General features: G+C 37.1%; 1 protein-coding gene across 1 annotated transcript in view; it reads right to left on the bottom strand.

Moving 5' to 3' along the window:
- Positions 1-905: 905 nt before the first annotated feature.
- PPP1CB (protein phosphatase 1 catalytic subunit beta) overlaps positions 906-14,371 on the bottom strand; it is a 29,449-nt gene continuing 15,983 nt past the window's right edge. Inside the window, exons 3-8 of the mRNA XM_071427943.1 lie at positions 13,953-14,183; positions 13,541-13,645; positions 8,739-8,810; positions 5,539-5,690; positions 3,886-4,020; positions 906-3,255 (exon numbers count right to left, since the gene is read on the bottom strand). Of these exons, the coding sequence (XP_071284044.1) occupies positions 3,151-3,255; positions 3,886-4,020; positions 5,539-5,690; positions 8,739-8,810; positions 13,541-13,645; positions 13,953-14,183 (800 nt within the window). The 3' untranslated portion in view covers positions 906-3,150. The remainder of the gene's footprint in view (positions 3,256-3,885; positions 4,021-5,538; positions 5,691-8,738; positions 8,811-13,540; positions 13,646-13,952; positions 14,184-14,371) is intronic.

Below are 14,371 nucleotides of genomic sequence, written 5' to 3' on the forward strand. Positions count from 1 at the left end.
GATCATTACAAACAATGTACTAAACAGAAAGAGTGTTCAAGGTACTAGAGCAACACAACCACAATTATATGAAACTTTTTTCCTCCTTTAAAGCAGTGAACAATTATCCATGCATAGAAAATACTGAGCACTATAAAGCATACAAAAAAAGTGACGCAAAACAAAAATTTGTATCCATCAACACAAAAGAGACCAAAGCTGCATCCCTTGCAGCATACTTTAAATTAGTATTTGGGAAATTCAAAATGTCCATCGACCAGAAAGGAAAAAGATAAGAGATTGTGTGCCATGTGTACTCTACTATAAACATGGAATGAATATTCCTGTCAGATAAAGGTGGGGGGATAAACATGCAAAAGCACATCTCAAATGGTGTAATGTTTTATATGCCTCTCAACAGCCCATATGAGAATGCTTCTGTTTATTCCCAGCACACTACACATGCTATTTAACAGTATTCAAGGCTTGTACAGACAAGATGTTTATGTGAAAAAAAATTATTAGCCATTGGATCACTAGCAATTTCCATGGAAGAAAGTTAATTTTATCTGCATAGAATTAGACTGAGGTTATTTTTTCTACTTCTTCCAGAATACACAATATTAAAAACAGAGATCCGTACTAACCCTGTAAATGTAAGTTGAAGTGGTGAGTTCTGTTATGTATCAGACTTGCTTTTAGTATGGAATATCAGTCATATCTGTAGGGGTAAGATTACTACATCATGTGTGTTTTCCACCATATAGATGATGAGGGATGTTAGCAGACATTCCAACTCTCCAGAAATCAAAACAACATTCAAACAATTTCCAAATGACTGCTGCTATGTAAAAAATAGCAATTCTTCAGAATACCAGCACCCAATGTGGCTTACTAGTGCCATTAAACAAACTAAAACTTTCCTATTTCTTTAGGACACAGAAGAAGGCCCGAAGACTTTATTTTTCTTTTGACATAGCATCTGTAACACAAGCGAGCATGTTAGGTACTCACATAACATACAGCTTTACACCTGGACATTTTATGATACAGAAGACATTGTTCCAGAAACAAAAGAAAAAATGGAAAAGGGTTAATCCAGATGTTTGGTAACACAGAGGCTGGCACTTGGTAAAACCCAGCATTTTCAAAACTTGCAAAAATAAATCTCAAGTAAGCAATGACTTAGAGCAGGAAGTTACCATGTCAATGCTTACAGAGTAGATTTCATAAATTACCTTGTCCCAAACTGCAGTTACTCTCACACAGCTCTTACTGCTGACTTTCAAGAACAAGTGTCTTTGAACAACATCAAAAAAATCTATTTCATTTTATTTTAAGCATTGAAACTGATGTTTGCTTTAAAGTGGGATAGAATAAACCATTGTTCAAAACCATAGACCAACCCAGTATAAATCAGTAACAGATAGATATATTGTAAGACTTCCTTTTCTTTAAAAACAACCAACTCCACACGTTTTGAGTAAGTCAGGTATGTTAAAATAACCAGTCAGACTTCATTCAAATGAATTAGACAACTTTTACTAAATGAAAAAAACCTACATTTAAAATATGCATTTAAAACAAAATGGAATTAGAAAAGAGACTTAAATCCATTTTAAAGAACTTGCTCACTGTGTCAGAAATCAATATATCTCTTGCATTATATAATGTGCCAGTTCATAAAACATAAGTTACTAGAATCCTCAATTTAACATTTTCAAAGACAATACTGAAGTCAAGAGTTTTACATCTACTGATGCACATTTAGAATGGTATAAATCTGCAGCCTTCCCCCAAAGAATCTAACAAATTTGACAGTATTCAGTAAAAGCTTTTGTAGTTGTGTCCAATAAGTATTGCATCCTAAAGCACCACAAATCTGTGCCTTTCATTTATCCTACTATATATTTTGTATCTTCTCTATATCTTGCCATTTGCCAATGTTAGCTCTTTTAATAAAGGAGAGAACTGAAAATACTGCTTAACTCTTGATCACGTACAGAAATTATTGCTACTATAGTACACTACAAAGCAGCAGTCTATACAATAGTATATGAAATTTGATCATGAAAATCCAAATGATAGATTCTTTAGTGATGTAAGCCTTACTATAAAGTTGGACATTCCTGTAGCATTTTCAGCTCACCACCCATCATCTAGCCTATTGTATGTTGAAGAACATCCATTTAAACACACCCTCTTCTGAAAAAGAATGTCAGCTTTCAAAGGCTTAGCAAGTAAGGATCTTCATGTTCTGTGGAACTATGTAAGATGAATTTTGATGCAGGTAGGAAGTTACCTGGAAGCTAAGCATGCCAAAGGTGTTTCATGCTAATAAAACTAAAGCCAAGGTACCACTAAATCAAGTTACCAACTAATAGGCAATACCATTTTTGTCCTAAGTTAAATGACGTGCCATTGCACAGTGTAATGTCAATAATTTAAAATAGTATAGTGCACAAATTCATTGTGTGGCAGTTGAAGTAAAAAGGTCAGGACAGATTTTTCTGTCTTAATGTATGTTGGCTGCCAAGCTGTCCAGTCCGGGCATTTGGGACTCAGTTTGCCTTTTAATGACTACTGTACTATAAACTTTGCATTATAATGGGGCACACAGCATTATGATGAAAAAACAGGGGATTGGGTGGGGGGGGGGGGGGATAAGAGATCAGTGGCTGTTCTAGAAAGCCCCTTCCTCATATCAATTTCAAAGAGCCAGGAAATAAGACTAGGTACCATATTCGCGTCATTCTAGCTACAAAATAACCAAAGTAAAAGCAATTAAGCAACAATAAGACCACATTACACAAATGGAACATCATGCTTTCATATGGTTTAACTATTACACCAAGTTTAACTGGGATGTTGGTCAACTTTAAAAACCGTGGTAAATGTGAATATGTAGTTGAAATAGTTTTTCCTAATTTTTTTTCCTCTCTATGCTGGATATTAGAACTTGGAGCTATACTTGTTACAATACAGTGTCGCACATCTTTCTACTAGAAAAATTAATAAAGATCCTTTACCCGTCTCTTTAAGTTAAACGTGTGACATCATAAAGGGTGTCAAATGGCTGGATGGTTTTACAGTGCACACTTATTATATATTGTAATATGGAGTTTTGTCCTTGACAGATCTGATGGTGTTTTCTACCATTATTTCCTTTCTTCACCTCTTCTTCGGTGGATTAGCTGTGCGAGGTGGAGTGACTGGACGCCCAGAATTCAGTCCACCATACTGGTACTTGGCTTTCTTTTCAGATGGTTTCAATATCTTAGAGAAAATAAAGAAGTTCCTTTGAGTCAGCAATAACTAAAAACATTTCAGATACTGTTAAGCCCACATGAAACCTTGTTCAGCAGGAACAATAGGGATGAGGATGGTGGGAGAGGGGGTGGAAATCACATCACAGCCCTACAAATTTCTTAGCTCTACATGCAACAGTAGCAGCAACTCTAAATCCTTCTAGTTCTACCACTATGTTGAGGTGGAAAGAGGAAAGAAAAGGCGCTGAAAACACATCCAAGAAGGAATAGGGACTCAAAACTGATCTTAGCAGCAGTATTAAAAGGGTCCCTATAACCATTAGTTTGCATAATTGTGTACTCCAATCATTAGGTATGACAAAAAAGAAATCACCCAACTAAACTTTAAATTTTGAAATGAGCATTTGAATAGAATGAACAACTTAATATGTAATAGTTTGGAAAATATCAAATTCCAGTTCTCTGGAGAACAGCTGGTTTGCAGTTCCAGTTGTTCACAAATGCCAGCCTCCTGTGCAGTCCCCTCTGTAGCCCAAGAATATTGCTTTACACTAAGCACCAGCACAGCCACGAGCACACTAACATGGTCCATACAGCCCAACACCTACAGTCATCTTACTGCACAAATATACCATACCTGGAAGGAACACATCAGAGTTTCATCCACACTCATCATGCCTCCTGCATTGTCAAACTCTCCACAGTAATTTGGAGCTGAGAACAGGGTGACCAACTGCCGTTTAGCAAAGAACTCGTATCCATCTTCAACCACCTGGCAACACCAGAGAAATCAATACGGCTCACATACAAAGTTTTGAAGAACAAAAAAAGTATCTTGAGGCAAACTGCACTTTATATTAGAAAGATAAAGGAACTCAAACAGCTATTTTATGTCTTGACTTTCAGACAGGACAAGTTCACTCATTTTATCTTACCTGACAGTATACCCCTTGTCTGACACTTCAAATGTTAAGCACACATGAGCTTGAATGTTAAATAATTTCATAGTTGAAGTCCAATTATACACTGCCAATGTAAGGATTCCCAGCATTTAATGCTTTATACACAGAATGTGGATGTTTGACCTAATTAGTTTGGAGCACACAAGGTCTGGATACCCCCTTCACTGCAACTTGAAACAATTAAGTTTTGCTTAAATTGGTGTTGACTGCACACACCTCAAGTGTAGGTGATTTTAGAGCGTCAAAATTATAAAAAAAGAGTGATTCTGCCAGATCTTGCCTAAGAGCATGATACACCTTTACAATTGTGCAAGAAGTATGATGCATCAGCTGAGGATGTTCCCTCTTTTCTGAAATAAAAGCTTTATGTTACAATGTAGCACAACAAATACACCCAACTGATTGCTTAGGTGCAATCATCATTATCTTCTATAAGATATCATCCTCCTTTTATAAAGAACTGAATCAACTATATGACTTAGAAAATTGGCAGCAATCTTGATCAGCAGTTAAGAAATCCAGTCAGCATGTGGAATCAATACTAAATCTTCTCTAATGTTTTAGCAGTAAAATTACAAAGAAAAAAATTTAAGTGTTCTAATAGTGTACCCAAGCCTAACAGTGACACAGAATAAAGAGCCTATTTTTGTTCCACAGCAAGAGGGAGCTTCTAAAATAGACTAAATAATGAAACTGAAATGCTATACAGGAAACTGAAACCTGATGTCCACCTAAGTAGCACTCTTGCTTGAAGTAACCTAATAAAAAAGCGTGCTCAGGATTGGCAATGCAAAAACTGCCTGACTGAAAGGTGAGGAAATAAAAAAACCTATGCCAAAATACTCTGGATTGCTGAATCAAAATACTGGCAAACAGTGAAAGTTTTTACGTACAGACTTATTTGTAGAGATAGTCAAAATGCATTTAATATTTCCATGAAGCAAAGTAGAGGTAGTTCAAGCCAGAACTACCAGGGAATTGTCTACTGCTGAACGTGAAGAACTCAAACTTCAGTGTAAATCTCAAATTCAAGTCACTCTGCCCCTTTAAATCTGGAGACTTTACCTGTGATGCTCACATACGTAAGTCTAACATTTAACAGACAGTACAAAAGGAAGACATCAATGGAAAAATCCAGTGTTAGTATTCTACTCAACTGACATTAGACACAGTTCAACATGAGCCAACAAAAGGACACAGCCTTTATAGGCCCTTTATTAGAAAGATTTTTGTCTCTAGAAATAACACAGTGCAAATTAATTTCCAAATATACACTACTGATAAGGAGCAGGAGAGGTTTCAAGAAGCAACAGCAGCAAAATTCATACCTGATGAGCTCGACAGATCAAATCCAGATCATGACGATTCAGAAATTTACTGACCACATCAGCACCAAAAGTGAAAGAGACCCCACGATCATTTTCACCCCAACCTTGCACATCTTTGTCTGGGTCAGACCACAGCAGGTCACAGAGCAAACCTTTGAAAGATAATAAAAATGAAAATGCCAGTCTTGGGAGGTATTTGATAATGCAAACCAGTTCTATTGTAATCACCAGAGCAACTCTCCTAAAGAAAATAAGCCTTAACGACAAATGCAACAATACTTACACTGCAACTCAGACAAAGAGTACAGTCTGAACCTCGAGATTGTTTACACCCTCACCACTGAAAATGCCTTGAGATGAAAAAAGTCAGATTCAAATAGTTCTCTGAAATAATCTTTTATTGTAATATTCAGTGTGTTTACAGTGAGCATTAAAGGAGTTTAAAAATATTAAAGTGCATGTGTATGAACAGGCAACCACAGCTCACCGAGAAAGCTTAGTTTGAAAGGTGCAGTAAATTGAAAAGTCCTATGCAAAGCCAGTCATAAAGGCAGTAATTTTGTACTCTGAGTTTCTGAACACAAACAACACAAACAAATTTCTGATTCTTACTTTTCCTGCCATTCATGAAGAACCTTAAATGACTAAATCAAAATGTAACGCAGCAAAAAACTACATTGTCTCACGTAGCACTGCCAATTTGCTAGGACCCCTGTTGACTGTTTCAAAAAGCCTCGTGACAGCCAGTCTGGAAGCTAAGCTAGAACAATAAACCTCTCTGGCATTTCAGCACCGGTCAAGATCTTTTTTTTTTTTTGCTGCCAACAAAAGGTCAGCCAACTCTGGAGTTAACACCGGGTATTAAAAAAGATTTCTCTAGATCAACTGCAATGCCTTTACACATATAGACCTTTCCATTGATATTAGCATGAGAAAGAACCAGGCCAATCCAACTGGAACACAAACAAACCCCCAAATGTTTGAAAGGCATTGTACTTTCTTTACCTGTGATGACCCACGGACATATAAATACTTAACAGCATTGTCTCACAATTTGAAAGATAAGCTGGAAGGCTCCTTCATCTACCATTCAGAAGTTTGACTGACATTTACATTTGGTTACTTGCTAAACAAAATATTGAAGGTGTTATTTCTTAAACAACAGATCCTTCAAGCTGTAATCAAGCAAACCAATGTTTGAAACCTATTGTGCAACTACACCATTTTATATTTACATATATTTATCAAATGGTCTTTGGCACCAGACACAGCTGCTCTCTAACAACAGGCTAAAATTTGATTTGTTTTTAGAAGAGAAAGAACAGAACAAGTACAACTGGATTTTAGATAATATTTCCATCTAGAGATAAACTACTGAATACAACCAATGCATGACAAGAACTTAACTTTACTGAAATTTAGTTCTATATTGAGTTTTTCAAAACAGTAATTGCCCTGCAATCTCTAATGGCTTCTTACCATGAGTTCCCAACAAGTGATAGAAGCAGCCTGTCTCAGCTGTTTAGTGAGTGCTTCCTCTTCTATTCTTTCCCCAAAATCAAATAATCTCTAGGGTCATACAGAACAACAGGCAAATCTGTCCTAAGAGGTCTTTAAATTGAAGTTGTAAAGCTTTTTTTCATCAGGCTCAAAGAAGCCATCATAATGATCTAATCCTAGCACAGCCACATGATCATCTACCAAAACTTTCGTATCAACACAAATATTCCCCAAGTGACACTCCTTCACAAAGAGATAGCTTTGAAGGGCTTAAAACTTTAATGGAAGTGAGACTACATCAGTTTATTTTCAATTTTCTGCAAGATTTACTTCCATTATGTAAAACTGGTTTCCTTAAATAGGTCCAAAAGATGAAGACCTTGGTCATTGCACAACAGCACGCATGCCTCTGATGGGACATTTCTTTTTAGCTCTGACAGTACACACACAGCTATTGCTTCTGAAAGCAAAATTAACACTACGCAAAACAAGAACCTTTTACAAAAAATCTGCATACTTATTTTTAGGAGGTACCAAGAAGAGAAATCATTTCAGTGGAGTGTCCATGGAAACAAGAACTACGTTCTGTAAGGGCATTCCTGAAGTGGGGGTGCCTCAAGCACTATTATGCCTGCTGAATAAAACCCTCTTTTCTGGGAACACTGATATATGCAAAGATTGACTCGTTTGTGCTGACATTTATTTGGTTATGCATTGAATGAATAAGTAGCATAAAAGGACAAACAGTATAGTAATTTATACTACAGAAACAATCACTCATCAGTCTATAATGCATCTTAGTGTCAGGAGTGTATATACTGGCTTGCACAGAAGTGGTGTTAAGGGACAGTAGATATATTAATATTAGTCCCTGAATTACTCCATGCCAAGGAACATCACAGGAAACAGAATGCTTCTAACTTATTTGTAACTTATGTTCAAAAAAAGGTTCAGATCTTATATCTCCTCTGAAAGTTAATTTCAGACCACTGTTGAAATCAACACTTTAAAAGTTATCCCACTGTATTGCTCAACAATCCACTAGTAAAAAAAATCTGTAATAAATGAGACACTGAGCAAGACTGATTTAAGCCATTCAAAAGAACATTGTACAGGAAGCACTAGCAATTTGCATCCAACATTTATAAACAGAACAATAACCTAGAAGAAGAAAATTTCCCAACTAGTACATTGATAGATGCAATTGAAATGCCAACTGCAATGAAGTAAGAGCTGTATTTTTCAAATTTAATGAGGAAGGAGACAAACAGAGAGAAGCTCAAATACTTAAATACCCAGGAAATTTAACTTTGTTGTACTGTTTAACTTTGAACAGTTATGTTCTTTGACAGACTAAAAGGTTTGTGCATGCCAAACCAAGGCAAGGGGAATGACCTCTTCCATTTCCTTTATCTTTCATTACACTTCTAAGATGTTTTAAGGAAACTTGTGAATAATGTATCCAAAAACATGTATCAAAAAACATACCCTACTCTGCTATGACAAACAACAACACCACAGACAACAACCCTTAACACATCAGATAGCATAGCCATCGTGAGGAACAGGCTCACATCCTATACAGGCACCAAGGAATATCGTACTGTGAACAGAGTTAAGTCACTACATTGCTTGCACAGAAATTGATTAAACCCATTTCATCATTAAGACTTGTTTACAGTAAATTTCATATCACTCACCTGTGTCAGGAACATCTGTAGGTCTCATAATTCTCCGGATCTGCTCCATTGACTGGAGATCTGGAGACAGTCCTGTAAAAGTACAAGAAAACAAGTGACTCATATACGCATTTTACCTGCGGAAAGGGTTCCAGAGAACACAAGATTTGAGGTTCAAAGGCACACAGCATCCATTGTTTCCACTGCAACATAAACAGAAGGCAGTTTGCTATAAGACAATTAAGTTGCTGAATAGAGGACAGAGAATAATGCAAGTGAAATTAGCAAGGGGTTCTCATCACCATCCTTTTAGCCATGGAGGTTGTCATCTACTGTAGCTCAGCTGCTTAAGTCAATTATAAAATGACAGTACTTTGATTACTCAAAAAAAAAACCCAAAACACTTAGTGCAGACACAGCTATCTTTCAATAGTTTAGCCATTAACATGCAACTGCAATTAAAGCATGGAATTCCAAAGCCACCCTTTGAGGAGTTTACACACCCTAAAGCTCCTCTGCTTGGGGGGGCGTACAGGTATGAAATAGAGCCTGCTAGATGCTACAGCATCCTAATGTGTCCTTCAATAAGGGTCCTAAGTGTTTTAAATGACTTAGGCCAAGGTATCTAATTAAGAAAGCTGCAAATTTTAAAACAGAACATGAAGACCTAATTTGTGATGAAACACATTTTGTGTTAACAAACCATATCAATTTGACTCAGTCCAGAACTCTGAACAGGACAGAAGAAAGCTGTCATTGGAAAGGTCACTTCACCATGTAAAATAATTTCAGCTAACATCAGTTTGCACAGTGACAATGTATATGTTACAAGAACAATGATATTTGACAGAAACCAAAGAATTTGACACAGACTTGAGAAACTTTTCTTCAAGTATGAAGACTTAAGATTATTTTTCTTGAAGCAATCTTATAGTAAAAGCCTTCTATCATCATCACCTTGCGAAAGCTGTTTTCATGCTCTTGCCTTGAGGTTGTAAAGAATGGCAGAAATCTAACAGTAAACTACTTAAAAGGAGTATTAATCAAGTCTATAAACACAACAATACAGGAATAATAAAATAAATTCTAGTTGAAAATCACCTTTCAAACTTTGACGAATCTACCACTTTCCCAGATCTGATCTATTTGCACACACATTTCATTAGCACATGGCACCGCACCCAGAGATTGCAATGGGCAGTCTCAGTGAAATAAACATGACCAGTCTGTGACTTTCTATGAAGGTACAGCTTTCAGCATTTCAGATTGCACCCAAAATAAATCTTTAATCCCTGGAAGTGTTCAAGGCCAGGCTGGATGGGATGGAGCATCCTGGTCTAGTGGAAGGTTCCTTGCCCACAGCAGGGTCACTGGGAACTAGGTGCCCCTTAATGCTCCTTCCAACTCAAAGCACTCTATGATTCTTTAAAAGGAAATGTTACTACAAACCACGTCTCAACCATGCAGCTGTCCATTTTTGTGCTATTTTGCATTACTGGAAAACAGCAAAACCCTACGGAATTGCCTACAGGTTTGCAGACTTTTTTGTAACCATTTCTTTCCCAGAGTATTTTCCTAACTCCCCTTGCTAACATCTCAAATTCATACCTACAGAGAGAAGTCCTACACGATCAGTGTTGAATAGAGGATATAAGAATGCCAAAGCTCACTGTAAAGCTGCTGCCAGTAAAGTGATTGCTGAAACCTACAGCATACTAAAAGCACAGAATTAAGTTGTCTTGTCACAACAGCTAAGCACAGGAAAAACACCTTTAAGTATACTCAGTATACTATATTTTTGAAGCATAAGACCACCTCCTCCCTAAGGGAAAACAAAGAATTCTCATTACTCCTGGCAGACTCATCAAATTTGATTTGAACCACCCTTTGACTGTGTGGAATTGGTAAAGTAAGTGTGATAGGTACTAATTTCTATAGGGTAATCTTTGAATACTATGTAAATTAAGTAGAGATAAACATCAACATCCAGCTTGTTGTCATTAATGTCACAAGAAAAACAGAATTCCAGAGCCTAAAAATACTACATAAATGCAGTATTTTACTGTACAAACACAACTCCCATCTCAGAGCTTCAACTGAGTGTGGTAAGACCAATGTATTCCATCAATATGACACTACAATATGGACTTCATTTATAGAAACTTGAAACTAACCATGTAAGTTTTCTAAAGATTAGAGCTAGAGAGTGCTGTCATAGATAAGAGGACCAATGCTGTACAGAATACAATGCAGAGAGAAAGGGAGAAGTCAGAAATAGTTAAGGAATAAGGTTTAATGAAGTGAGATAAAGAGCAAAGTCAGAAGTTAGTTGAGAGGACAGCCTTTAAAAAAGGACAAATTATTACATGTGTGAGGAATGTGGGAAGAGACGGAGCTGATGGAAAAGATACAATGAAAGATCCTCTCACTAGCTTGAACCTTTAAAGACAGGGGTAGCAAGAGAGGTTTGAGTTAGATTGCAAGATGGGTAACTCAAAACAGATATCCAGAAAAGTTTAGGTAAAAGAGATGACTCAATATATTAAGCTATTGTAGATGGCCTACTGGGGTTGAAGTTAGGTGCCTTTTGTTTTACTATGTTATGCGGTTTTGCAAAGTTTTATTATATCCCAGAGGGCAATAATTTAAAAATAAACTATGCAAAAATGCGCAATATAGTAAAAAAGGCACCTACCTTATATCTATATGCTAGCTTCAACCTCCAGCAGAGTTGAATGGTTTGTGTTGCTGCCTCAGTGTGTATTAGAGTAGTAACATCATGAAAAGGCGTTGACAGTCCATTACTTCATTGGAGCTGGAATGCAGTTTGGATAGGACTGGAGAAAAGTGGAAAAAGGGCAAAGCTTATTTCTGTGCTGAAAGTCCACTTCCATTTATTAGGAGCACACAGCACTTTAGTAGTCTTTTCACTTTGTTTCACAGCTACAGATCAGTTCAGAGTGGCAATAATTTCAGTTACAGACTAAGCCTGTACAATTTACGGGCCAATTAGCAATGAATAACAAAGTAAATACTGCTTTTCATAAAAAGATCCTTAAAGCCTACTATGCACAAAATAACCTCTTGTTTCGTGAAATAGGAAAACTTTTAATTCACACATGCTCCCCTCCCCCCCCCCCCCCCCCCATTTACAATGAAACTTTAAATCTTTTTTCTTGAAAAATAGCTCTCGAGGCTTCTTTCTCATGATTCAGGTCTCAAATGCATACACACAAAAAGCTACTGGTTTTGTCACAGAATTCTGCTCTACCTGCTAAGCTGCTTTGATTATCTTCCGCCTAAACTTAATTGTTTGCCTGGAACACTCTAGTATTTTGTTACTATTCATGCTCTGTTTTCCAAAAAAACAAAATTCTAAAACATATGTTGATAGTAAAACAGTAATTCTTTCATAAGCTGTTTTGGAGACAAATTTATTACATGGGTTTTTAGCCACTGATATTTGGCTACCTAGGTACAGAAGTGACTCTATCTCACATTCTTAAAACTATGAGACCTAGCCTGTAAGATAGATACCAGTGCTTAAAAAGAAAACACCATCACATGGCTTGAGAATAAGATTAAAAGATGAACTGCAAACAAACAGTTATTCTGACATGTCAGTGCTACCCAGAGACTGGCAGACCCAAGTGTATTACTGCATTAACTATGTTTTTACAGGGACTTAGCAGTATCTCAGAGCATGTTCTGTGTAAGACCCTGTTAGCCTATTCTAGCAGGCATTGAAGGCAGAAGCTTTCAATACAAGACACAAGAATACTCCAGACCATTTTTAAAGCACATTCCATACAGGCATAGCTCTTGAATTGATACCTGTAATTAATAAAGGCAGGATGGCAGCCATCAATAGAACCTCCTGAAGTCTGGAAACGGAGGTGTTCAAACAAGATGTTTCTGCATTGCTTTTTTTTCCACTAATTTCCATCTCACTGGCAACACAGGTGTGACATCTACCAAACCATTTCTAGATCACTCAGAGAAAGGCATTAAGTTGCTTATTAATGGAGGCAGTTGCAAACACAGCTGCAGAAGGCAGGATGGCTCTTTGTACAAGTAATTGAAATTCTTGTCAACTGTTTGATACTGCAAGCTTCTGAAAACCTGTTAAACATCATTGCCTGTAAAATCATGGCAAGGCCTGCTCTACAAAGAAGAGAACCCAAGTATGCTCCAATATTTAGACAAGTCACAGCCCTCAATCAGATCAACACCCAACATTTTTTTCAGTACACCGACAGGGCAGCACTGGGACAGGTACCCACAGAATGTAGAGTGTCTAGCACTAAAGGCTTTATGGAGTCCATGCAAGCCATGTCTAATCTGTTCCAGGGTCAACAAATGCTTCGCTTCAAACTGCAGGATTGACTGCGTGACCTCAGTGGTCCCACCCACCAAAGTGTTGTGAAACGGTTAAAGAGATAAAGTAGAGAGCCAAGGTTACTTGTGACAGCCACTCTTCACTGCTAGGGATGCCAATGTTAGCAAGGCTGCACTGATATATAGTAACAGCAACAGGTAATGTGGCAAAGTAGGCAATAATTCTAGCATTAAGTAACCTTCAGAGAGGGATACACTGATGGGAATACTTACAGATGCACTGCCCCCTCAGGCACAAGAGGCCATGTGTATCAGGTAAAGAATGACAGTCTACTGACAAGTGCACAGAAAAGCATGATGGTTAGACAACACAAGGTTAAATATCACCAGTTAAATATCAGGTACACACAGCCACACTCCATTTGGTAGAGCATTAACCCAAAATAAGTTTAGATACAGCTTCTAAAAAGCAGCCATCAGCTTACCTCCATGACAACAGAAGATCTTCTCATCCACAATGGCTGCAATAGGCAGACAGTTAAAACAGTCTGTGAAGGTCTTCCACAGCTTAATGTTAAATCTCCGCTTGCCTGCAAAAACAGTGTGTGACATTAGGAAGAGGAAGCTGGTTTTTAAAGATAACCTGTAATACATATCAGAGCCTAAGCAAAAACGCTAGCAAATTCTGTGAGCACACTAACATCTCAATCTCTTACAACAGCAGAAGAAAAAAATATTGCTCCAGAGTGACTTTAACCTTGTCTTGGAACTTAGAAAGTTTCAAAGCAGGCTCACAGAATATTGAAATCCTTTCATTACAAGAGTCACTACTACAAGTGTTTCCAAAATAAAGTATTAATCTGTTATAGTCTTGCAAAAGTAATAGATTTTGCTTACATTCATCATAAAATCCATAGATTCGATTGATGCTAGCACACTCATGATTTCCTCTTAGGAGAAAGAAGTTTTCTGGGTACTTGATTTTATATGCCAGTAGTAGGCAAATTGTTTCCAGAGACTGTTTGCCTCTGTCTACATAATCTCCAAGGAAAAGATAATTAGCTTCTGGTGGGAATCCTCCATATTCAAATAATCGAAGCAAGTCTGTATACTGACCATGGATATCACCTGAAAAAAAAAAAGTTTACCAGGGATTAGTGCAACAACATAAAGACTTACATAAGTCAAGAACTTAAGCCAGCTAATTAATTTTTATTCAGTGATATTAAAAAAGTCATTAATACTACCTTTAAAAACTGGCAATATGCATTACAAAGCTAAGAACCATGCTAATATTAAAGCTGAAGTACTCACAG

Source organism: Agelaius tricolor, unplaced genomic scaffold, assembly GCF_023055355.1.
Source record: "Agelaius tricolor isolate 1412-34295 unplaced genomic scaffold, bAgeTri1.0.p SCAF_1, whole genome shotgun sequence".
NCBI lineage: Eukaryota > Metazoa > Chordata > Aves > Passeriformes > Icteridae > Agelaius > Agelaius tricolor.